At 41.0% G+C, this 11556-nt stretch overlaps 1 protein-coding gene across 1 annotated transcript in view; it reads right to left on the reverse strand.

Moving 5' to 3' along the window:
* The window catches only part of LOC107558851 (methyltransferase-like protein 17, mitochondrial), a 9195-nt gene extending 5369 nt beyond the window's left edge, over window positions 1–3826 (reverse strand). The window contains exon 1 of the mRNA XM_016242548.1: window positions 3797–3826. Coding sequence (XP_016098034.1) covers window positions 3797–3826 — 30 coding nt within the window. The remainder of the gene's footprint in view (window positions 1–3796) is intronic.
* Between the last annotated feature and the right edge of the window lie 7730 nt (window positions 3827–11556).

The raw sequence follows: 11556 nt of genomic DNA on the forward strand, positions 1-11556 counted from the left end.
GACCTTTATTATACAACTCTTAGACAAAATGGCGGATGACAACAGTTTCCAAGGTAGGATTGGTTAATAAAATGTTTAAGGTGGGGCTAAGCAAAGGTGCATTTGCATGCACATTTTAGATATCTATAAAGGAATTTTGACTAGTCACATTGTTAACTCCAAATATCTACATTGAAATTCTTCCTAGTCACAAAGCTATATGCAGATATCTCCAAAGAAAGATCTTCCTAGTCAAAAATCAGATTGAGATATCCATAATTAAATTGCAGATATCTTTAAATTAGTTTTGACTAGGAAGAATTCCAATTCACGATATCTCTTATTAAGTTTTGCCCAGTCAAAAATCCAATTCAAGATATCTACAACTGTAATTTGACTAGTAATAAATAACTTGCAGATATCTACAAATGTATTTTGGATATCTTTAAGAAATCATGAATTAAAGATATTCATAATCACATTGTAGATATCTTAATTCCAATTACGACGAGTCAAAATTGCAGAATAGATATCTGGAATTGGAATTTTGACTAGTCAAAACTAAATTATGACTAGTACAGCAAGGAGTATTTAATGTTAAAACGGCTTGCCATAGTAGGTGTAGGGATGTGCATCTCATGACTGAGGCCGATACGATACGCATCTCGACGCATAGCCAACGATATGATACATTAAAGACTCATATGAAGCAGCTAGCGATGCGTTACGATATGATGCAGTGCGATGCGATTTCGATTCAATGGAGAAAATATGATCACTTTTAATGCCTCGAGGCCTGTTTCATAAAACAAGTTAACCAAATATGCCAGGCTTCTTCTTCTTATTATGATGTTTAATGGCGGTTGGCAAACCAGCTTTTATATGCCAGGCTTATTTCAGTTAGTCTGACTCATTGTCAAATGGTTTGGTTCCATAAAGCAAATTTAACATAGGCCTAGATCAAGCTAGTCACTGTGGCAACTTATGCTGGGAAACTAACCTGGTCTAAAGCAGGCTAACTGTAAGGCTAAGCTAAGCTCCTCTACTGACCAATAGGAACACAATTATATTACCACTGTCTCACATACTATTATTTTACTTTTTTTTTTTTTTTTTTACAGTTTCTAGCAGGGGCGGATTGGCCATCTGGCAATTCTGGCAAATGCCAGAGGGGCCCAAGTAGGAATAACTGCAGACCGGAGATCTCCAAAATGGGGCGTGAACTCCAAAAGTGGGCAGAACCTCCAAAATGGGGTGGGGTCTCCTCGTGCAAAGACTTTCACTATTGTCTCTGGCTCCAGCCAATTGTTACTGACTTACATTTCAAAATAAAACTTTATAAATGTAACATTGTTTCTAGTTGATCTAAAATAAAATATGCTATATAAATAAATATTCTCCGTGAGAGCAGAGCCCAAAGCTCTTGGCCAGTGGTGTTCAGACTGGAGTTTGAAACTCTGCTTCATGATATAAACGGGAATCACCCACGAGCTCTCCCGCCAGCCGTCCCGGCACAGTGCAGGGGAAAGATTTTACTCTATGGCTTTTTTCTAAGCAACGGGGGCATACCGGGGCTCGAAATTCTTAGGGTAGGAGGGGGTAGTGATGCTGGGTGTAACTAAAAAGATGCCATTGTTCGGTGAGGTCCGGTTGGGGAGTTACGGAATGATCTCATATCGCATAATCTTAATAACTGTTTATCTCCTGAACTGCCACTTTCTTTACCATGCTATTCAGCGCCAATCCTGCAGTGCAGTCAATTTCACTGGTTAAGGTTAGGGTCAGGTGTGGGCTTGGTTTAGGGGTTAGCATTTTTGTAGCATAGTGTAGGAAATCAACACTTTAATTGACACAACCAATAAAATCTTTAGAATCAGCTGTGGGGCGGAGTTTGCACTGAAGTGGATTGGGGGAAAAATTGCGCATGCGTGTCATGTGTCTGTTTGTCAATGGGAGGAAGCCACGTCCTATTTTGGAGCTCCCACCCCGTTTTGGAGTTCCCGCCCCCATTTGGAGATCTCCGGGCTGCAGTTATACCCTTCTCAAGGGGCCGGACCATTTTCTTTAATACGGGCCGGTCAGATTTTTTCTAAATATATATAAATAAAATATATACAGCGCATAGGATGGGTTTTTATCACTTGCACAATTTCTCTATGGTTATAGTAATAATAATGTTAGTAATAAATAAATGTTAAGCATTTGGCACAGTCGGCAACGGCCTAAAAAAAGGGCTTAGTTCCGACGCTGCTAAATGCTTAAAATTAACCGAACTCTTTTCAAAAGGTTTAAATTTGGCTGCTGCAGCTGAGGACAGTTAGTGCCGCAGAGGTAAGAAGAAAACAGAAAAATACAGCTAGCACAAATAATTTTCACACTACTTCTGCCAGTTAGCTCGTGTTTTTTTTTTTGACAGTAGCCTACATTGTATTAAACAGTTGTAAGCTTACCGTAGAACCCCAGTATATTTTAAAATGTCATTGCTTCGTGATAATAGGTTAACTTAAGTGTTAATGAGGAAACACTCGTTACTGAATTGCATGACTGAAATATCAGCAGATAAAGTGGGATTTAGGGTAAAAACTGATGTAGGCTACTTGCAATGTAGTCTAACACATCAAAAACCTATAGCAATAGCCACAGAACTATAGACGTTTACCTTGAATATGTAGATAGTCATATATTAAAATAAAACATTGAGCACGCATACAGTACATAAGTTTACAGTATGCAATTAATCCTTAGGTAGGGTGGACTGCAGAGTCAAGTGTCATGGAGGTAGGAAGACACAATGAGAGAGACACACCCTGATACAGATGCTGCCAGTTTCTTAATAATGTGGCTCTAAATAACTATTAATTCACTTTTAGGATAGGAGGAACCTGTGCCTGTGTTACACACACACACACACACACACACACACACACACACACACACACACACAGAAAGAGAGAGAGAATCACACTCACACACTAGGATGTTGCTGGAATCAGTACAGCCAGAGACCCCTGGTCTTTCAACACCAGTGCTGTGAGGAAGGATGCTACAGTAGGCCAAGCAGAGACAGGGAGGAGTATGGTAGAGGTAGGAAAAACCCAACAGACAGACAGTGACAACAAAGACAAAGTGACAACATACTGTAGAGAATGACAGTAACAGCAGACAAATGACATAAACAGACAGCACACAGACTCTACAACATCCTCAAGATTCGTTTTCTTTTGTTTTGACTGTATGTGTAAATTTGTTATAAACGTGTGCTCTTTAAAAAGTAGTAAGCAAATTAAGCAGACACCTTAAGTAAGTGACATTAAAAGAAGTGATAGTTTGTTATTTTGAAGTCTGAGGGGAGTGAATCAAATTGAGCTTTGTAAATTTAACCTGTGAATTGAATTTGAAGTGTGGACAATATATTTTCTTTCTGTCATCTGCACTGTTTTGATCTGCCAAATGAACTGTGAATCTGGGAATTGGTATGAACTTTTGAACTGTGTCTACTGTGAATCTGAACTCTGCAGTTAAAATTGTGCAACTGAGTTTCAATGCCAACAAAAATGCTTCAAAGTGGTTTAATGTGTATGTTGTGCTTTTGTAAATTGAACTGCTAAATTTGAGGGTGATTTACCACTTGTTTGATTTGCCCACGTTTATAATTTTTTTTGGCCCAATTTGTTATTTTGACCCTAAAAAACAAAAGACACCAAGACCCTTTACTATTTACTGATTTTCATTTTTCATTTTACATACTGACATACTGATATGGCCACTACTACACCTTCCCCATCAACATTTGTAGAGATGGAAGTACCTATAGTACCTGAAGTGGAAACTCCCAGCTGGCAGCCATCAGTCCCTATCATCTCACATGAATATACCCCCAATTACAATCAAACATCGCAACTGGAACACAAGCAGCACTCCAGTGCAAAACCTCACCTGGGATCCGAATGTAAATTCCAAGCAGATTTGTACCACCCCCTGAGTCGTCCTCATCTGTGGGACAACAGGAGTTACCATGTGAATTACAAACACCTGGCAAAGGAACTCAACAACTGATCAAACAAGTACAGGGAGACTTGGACACGTTAAAGCAATTTATCCAGCAACAGGAGACCACAGTTTCCGAACTCACCCAAGAGGTAAAAGATAAGTTTGTTCAACATTCAACTCAAATGTCAACTGCAGTAGCTAAAATGGAGGACAATCAGGAAGGGTTATTCTAGAGACTTCGCTTTTTGCTATAGAGCTTTGTGCAAAAGATGGAAATCAAACTTGACTGAAAGTGAAATAGTAAAGATGATTCTGAAAAACATTAAACCTCACCTTGCCAGTCAGCTCCGTAGCAGAGTATTCACTGTAGAGGAGTTGGTGAAGCTAGGACATCAATTGGAGAAGGACTATGAACAGCAACAACGGTATGAAAGTAGTTTACCTCATAAACCGCAAACTGTGTCACCACAAGCACTTGTAAACCGGCAAAGGGACAAGGCTTCAGTTCAGTGCTGGTGTTGTAAAGGTCATCATCCCCCAGGTGTCCACGGTTCACCTCATCCCCCAACCAATCATTTCCACAAACGCAATCTTCTCAAAGTAAGAGATCTCAACCACATCCACCGAATCACAATTCTGCAGGTTTACCCACCAGCAATGCCGTCTCAGCTACAAAGACTGCATCTTCCTTGAAAAAGAAACATGCCACCAATAGCACTGAAGGCACAATACCCAAACAACTGGTCATTCCAATCAACCTAGGTGCCTGGAAAGGAAAAGCCATTCTTGACACGGGAGCCAGTTACACCCTCCTACATGAGAGTTTGTGGAAGGAATTTTTCCCACCAGAAAGTCTTCAACCATGGACTTCTGAACACCTCTACTTGGCAAATGGTCAAGCTGAAGTTCCCCTGGGATGGATCAACCTTTTGATAACACTGCATGATCAGAGTTTTCCAACACATGCAGTAGTACTCACATCAACATCTTTGACCTATGCAGCTGTCTTAGTTTTGGTTTCTATTTTCCTGTGTAGATTAATATTGCAGAGGGAAAATAATTTTTTAAGAGTGCTCCTGGAACTGAATATTATTTCCAACCAGGACCTGCTAGTATTCCTGCAAGCAGAACACATTATTCTCTGAACTCATCAAGCACCAGGCAGTTAACCAGATCTCAACAGAATCTGACACTTCTAAGTGCTGTTCCACCACCCTTACCTACAATAGTGTCAAGCGAAATAGTTTCCACGCTCGTTGAGGATCAAGTTTTGATTGACAAATTGGTCAAAGAAGCTAACTTACCGATCAACGAAGACAACCAGCTTCAACAGATCATGGAATCCCACCCCACTGTATGCACTCGTCGGCCAGGACAAACTAATGTTCTGGAACATTGTCTGTACATCCAGCAGCAAGTTCCCATTAAACAGCGTCCATATCGACTCTCACCAATCAAGCAAACCATAGTTAAAGAGCAAATTCAAGACATGTTGAATGCTGGTATTATTGAACCTTCACATTCTGCATGGGCATCACCAGTCGTCCTAGTACCTAAAAAGGACGGAAGTCTAAGGTTCTGTGTTGACTATCGGAAAGTCAATGCTATCACTGAAAGTGATGCTAATCCACTACCAAACATCACAGAAATTCTTGAGTCCCTCTCTGGTGCAACAATATTTTCAACTTTGGATCTCAATAGTGGCTATTGGCAAGTCCCGATAGAACCGGCAAGCAAACAGAACACCACTTTCATCAAGTCAGGTGGGCTATACCAATTTAATGTTATGCATTTTGGACTTAAAAATGCACCAGCAACGTTCCAAAGACTCATGGAAATTGTCTTAAGGGAATTGCTTGGAGTCATATGTTTTGTCTACATAGACGATATCATTATTTATTCTCCCACGAGGGAACAACACTTTACGGACATTCAGACCATCTTGCAAAAGTTGCAAGTTGGTTTAACTCTGAACCTAAAAAAGTGCATGACCTATGCAGCTGTCTTAGGTCTGGATTTTATTTTCCTGAGTGGAATTCAACTTAATATTGCCGAGGGAAAATATTTTTTTAAGAGTGCTCCTGGAACTGACTATTATTTCCAACCAGGACCTGCTAGTATTCCTGCAAGCGGAACACATTATTCTCTGAACTCATCAAGCACCAAGCAGTTAACCAGATCTCACCAGAATCTGACCCTTCTAAGTGCTGTTCCACCACCCTTACCTATAATAGTGTCAAGCGACATTGTTTCCACGCTTGTTGAGGATCAAGTTTTGATTGACAAATTGGTCAAAGAAGCTAACTTACCGCTCAACGAAGACAACCAGCTTCAACAGATCATGGAATCCCACCCCACTGTATGCACTCGTCGGCCAGGACAAACTAATGTTCTGGAACATTGTCTGTACATCCATCAGCAAGTTCCCATTAAACAGCGTCCATATAGACTCTCACCAATCAAGCAAACCATAGTTAAAGAGCAAATTCAAGACATGTTGAATGCTGGTATTATTGAACCTTCACATTCTGCATGGGCATCACCAGTCGTCCTAGTACCTAAAAAGGACGGAAGTCTCAGGTTCTGTGTTGACTATCGAAAAGTCAATGCTATTACTGAAAGTGATGCTTATCCACTACCAAACATCACAGAAATTCTTGAGTCCCTCTCTGGTGCAACAATATTTTCAACTTTGGATCTCAATAGTGGGTATTGGCAAGTCCCGATGGAACCGGCAAGCAAACAGAAGACCGCTTTCATCACGTCAGGTGGGCTATACCAATTTAATGTTATGCCTTTTGGACTTAAAAATGCACCAGCAACGTTCCAAAGACTCATGGAAATTGTCTTAAGGGAATTGCTTGGAGTCATATGTTTTGTCTACATAGACGATATCATTATTTATTCTCCCACGAGGGAACAACACTTTATGGACATTCAGACCATCTTGCAAAAGTTGCAATCAGCTGGTGTAACTCTGAACCTAAAAAAGTGCAAACTCTGTCTTCGTGAGATTTCCTTCCTGGGTCATGTTGTCAACAGTCAAGGAGTGACTGCTGATCCAAGCAAGGTAGAGGCCATTCATGCTTATCCAGTCCCAAAAAATCTTAAGGAAGTCCAACGATTCCTGGGATTAGCCGGATGGTATCATTGTTTCGTGCCAAATTGCTCAATGCTCTGAAGAAGAAAAACAAGTCATTTCAGTAGACACATCTATGTCAACAAGCCTTTGATCACTTGAAAGCTTGTCTTTCATCACCACCAGTTCTGGGGCATCCACAGTTGCAGTTGCTATTCACTGTATATACCGATGCAAGTGACACCGGATTAGGCGCTGTCCTGACTCAACGAAAAGAACAAGGCAGTGAACAGGTGATTGCTTATGCCAGTCGTAGCTTGAACAAAGCAGAAATAAATTACTCCACTACAGAGAAAGAGTGCCTTGCCGTAGTGTGGGCTCTTGAGAAGTGGCAACCCTATCTGGAACATCGACTGTTCACCGTCATCACAGATCATTCTTCTCTGCAGTGGGTAATCAATTCCAACAAAACGACCAGTAGGCTCATTCGATGGGCACTTCGACTACAAAGATTTGATTTTGTGTTGGAATATCGGAAGGGAATGTTGAATGTTGCCCCTGATGCTCTTTCTCGAGTACATCACTTAGCTGAGTGTAATATGTACACTAGTAAAAAAGCGGATTCAGAGTTCCCAATTTCTCCTGAAACTATCTGGAGTGAACAACATAATGATCCTGAAATCCCTAAGATTTTTCAGCTTTTGGCAGAGCACCAAACACCTGAAAATGAACAGTACGCCGTGTTTGAAGACAAATTATATCACATCACTCACCTGTCAGAGGGTAAGATCCAGTACCGGGTAGTTATTCCTCCGAGTCTGGTATCCACCCTCCTTCAATATTACCATTCCAATCCGTTGATATTGGCCAGGTATGTGGACTGACGTAAAAGGATATGTCAGGAACTGCATCAAATGTCAAACTCTTAAGAGTGACAATAGGAAGCCTGCCGGTAAAATGCAACCCATCATCACTTCACGACCGAGTGAGATGCTTGGAGTAGATATCATGGGGCCATTACCCAAAAGTTCCAAACAACATGAATACCTGCTCGTCTTTGTAGACTACTTTACCCGATGGGTAGAGCTGTTTCCCCTGAGACGTGCCACAGCACCAGCCATTGCTGAAATCCTGAGGAAAGAAATACTTACCAGATGGGGTGTGCCTGACTACATTTTGTCAGACCGAGGAACACAATTCATCTCATCCATCTTCACTGAACTGTGTAGCCAATGGAGTATGACCCCTAAACTAACCACAGCTTACCATCCCCAGACCAACATGACAGAAAGAGTAAACAGAACTTTGAAGTCAATGGTATCTGCATATGTGGAAGACAATCATAGGAGTTGGGATCATTACTTACCAGAACTGCGTTTTGCCATCAATACCGCAGTTCAGGAATCCATTGGTATGTCACCTGCTGAGCTTCATCTGGGCAGGAAAATCCACAGCCCATTAGATAAAATATTGCATGGATGCAACCTTGCCCCCTCTGGTCCTTCATATGACGTTGTGTACCAGTTGTCAGCACTTCAAAGGAAGGCCAAGGAGAACTGCAAGAAAGCACAGACCAGACAGTTAAGAAATTACAACAAAAACAGACGAGACGTATTTCTTAATGAGAAAGATCGAGTCTGGGTCCGAAATTTTCCACAGTCAAATGCTCAACACCATTTCAGTGCCAAGTTAACCCCAAAGTGGAAAGGTCCGTATCGTATTATCCAACAGTTGGGTCCAATAAACTATAGAGTTGCCCTAGAGTCCACAGGAGAGGATGTACATAATGTACATGTATTTAATTTGAAACCTTGTTTCCCTACTGCGGAGGAATTAGAATCTCGCAGCCGGAAAAAACTACAGGAGATCTTCCAGGACACCTCTGATGAGGAAGAAGAATTCTTGGGATTTTAATATACCACAAAACGGTTAACAACGGAGTTGTTTTTTTTCATGGAGGGGGGAGTGTGGTGGAACGAAAACCAGTCGCCACGCGATTGATTACGTTGTTGACAAATCAGAACAAACGGATAATTAGGGACACACTATTTAAAGAGGATTATGACTTGGTTCATGCATGTCGGAAGTGCGCGAAATCTCGCTGCTGCGGAGATGTGATGAGGTGGGAGTAGCGCGTGCTACGGTGTGAAAAGTGAGTCTGTTTGGAAGTAGGGGAGTGAGGTGATCGACGCGAACAGTGGAATGAAGGGAGGTGCGTGCCCTGGAGCATGCCATATTACCGGTCTTCTAGTCTGTGCTGTGAACGAAGCTCTTGTTGTCCACCTGTACTCCTAATGCTCGGTAATAAATTTGCATATGCAAAGTATTGTATGTTTAATCTGATTCATTTCCTCTTCACGATCTTCATATGTACTTTGGTGGTTTTAATGAGTTATCCAGAGTTTATTTATTGACCGGTTTAAAACACCCGGTCTGGCGCCTGAACAAAAGTATTGATTACGTTTTTTTTATTTACTCTTAGGGCCACCACTGTTACAACCTTTCTGATAAATGCTTTCCGAACTGTATCATCTTCAAATGATGACACAATCATCAGGGGGGTATTCCAGAAAGCAGGTTATGTGACATACCCGGGTATGTTTGAGGATAAGCGAGCGAATAACCTCAGCTTTCGGTTCCAAAATCGGAAGTAACTTTCAGGGTATGTAAGTAGCCATAGCAACTTGCTCTGTGAAGATAACCTGTTTCAGGGTTAGTTCATTTCAGCGCTATCAGCGCACATGTGATCTACTGACGAGCCTTCAGTGGGCGTGACAGATTGCGCACAATATTATATATTATTACAATAATGTAATATAGCCTACTATATATATATATAGCCTATATAACAGTTATCTGTATAAATTATAAAACACTATTATGACAATGTAATGTTTAATTTATTATTTGCGATGGCAGGGCCACAGCTTTGGAATACCCTGCCTTTAGAAATTAGAATGGCCCCTTCTCTGCCTGTCTTTAAGTCCCTGCTAAAAACCTATCTGTTTTCCTTAGTGTATTGATTACTGTTATTCTGTAATTTTTTAATGGGTTGTTCATATTTTTATTTGGCTTGTTTTCTGTGTATGTTTTTATAAATTTCTCTTCTGTAAAGCACTTTGGTCAGCCTAGCGGCTGCTGTAGATGTGCTATACAAGTCAAATTAACTTGAACTTGAACTTATAATATTATATATATATATATATATATATATATATATATATTACATTAGTTGTGTCCTCTTTTGGAAGACCAAACAAAGTAGTTTCGCTTTCACAATGAAACACAGAGTCACACACGATGGCCTTGAGTGAGCGGCGGAGGCCTAGAGTGAGCAGAGGCCGGGGGCTAGCGTGAGGAATGGCCGGAGGGCTCTTTTGGAAGGCCAAACAAAGTAGTTTCGCTTTCACAATGAAACACACAGGGCCTTCACGACATGGCGGCGGCAACAACAATACTACAGCGAGAATAGAAGTTACGCCTTCTTTCTTTGCGTGAACATTTGGGCGGCGTTATGCACATTTTCCCACATCGTGACATAGATATGTGAGGGCGTGTTAGAACGAGCAGTTTTAGGTAGGTGTGGCTGACTCTTAACTTTTATAAAGAATATCTCTTTGGATTTGAGACTTTAGTCTTTGCAACTTTACAGATCTTCTTTATGCACCAAGAGCTTGTAACACTCCAAAGAGAAAGGAAAAATTGATTGCATCTTTAATCGCACCCCTTTAAACGAAAAAAAAAAAAATGATTACACAACCATCAATTAGGTGGCGATATGCACTAAGCATGTAAATGACCATTGAACAAAAGAAGAAGAAAGAAACAGCATGGCACGCTTTTTCTTAGCGTCCGTTTCCATAGTGACTCATCGATTCGTCGCTCTGTTGAGAATGTCTTGAGTCTTAACCAGGAATATATTCTGGGTTGAGTAAACTTACTCCTGGACACGTTTTTGGAACCCCATACCTCGAGTAAGCAAGGTTTTGGGTTAATCAACCGAAAGTTCTCCCCCAAAATATAAATCATCATGCCTTCAATCATATGTAATCCTGTGCAATATTTACGCATGTACAACTCATTTGCTTTCCATCCGGGATCTTCCCAACACACTCTACAAAATCAAGTAGTTCATTCAAGCCAACGCAACCCCAGCAGGCTGCACAAAACCAAACGCTAAGCCTGGCATAAATTACAGATCGCCACGTTTCCATGGTAAGAAGAACACCATCCCTCCGGGAGATCAAGATGTCCATGAAGAGAGGTGATCCATGTGTAACTTCTCACCAACTACATGTTTCTTTTACAAAGTTCTGTTCAGTTTACAAGTTTCACTCTGAGCTTTAAAGAAAAGAGTTGCGAGGAAAGGCAAGCAGAGCAAACCCGCCATTCACGCAGGTGCTGTAGAGCAGAGAAAAGCCAAGTCTCAAGAATCACATCAGATAGTTAAAGCCAGGCTCACTCAAGGCCAGACTGATTAATCTGACCACAAGTGTTGATGCTTGTTA

The sequence above is a fragment of the Sinocyclocheilus grahami genome, unplaced genomic scaffold, assembly GCF_001515645.1.
Source record: "Sinocyclocheilus grahami isolate Dianchi unplaced genomic scaffold, SAMN03320097.WGS_v1.1 scaffold21.1, whole genome shotgun sequence".
Taxonomy (NCBI): Eukaryota; Metazoa; Chordata; class Actinopteri; order Cypriniformes; family Cyprinidae; genus Sinocyclocheilus; species Sinocyclocheilus grahami.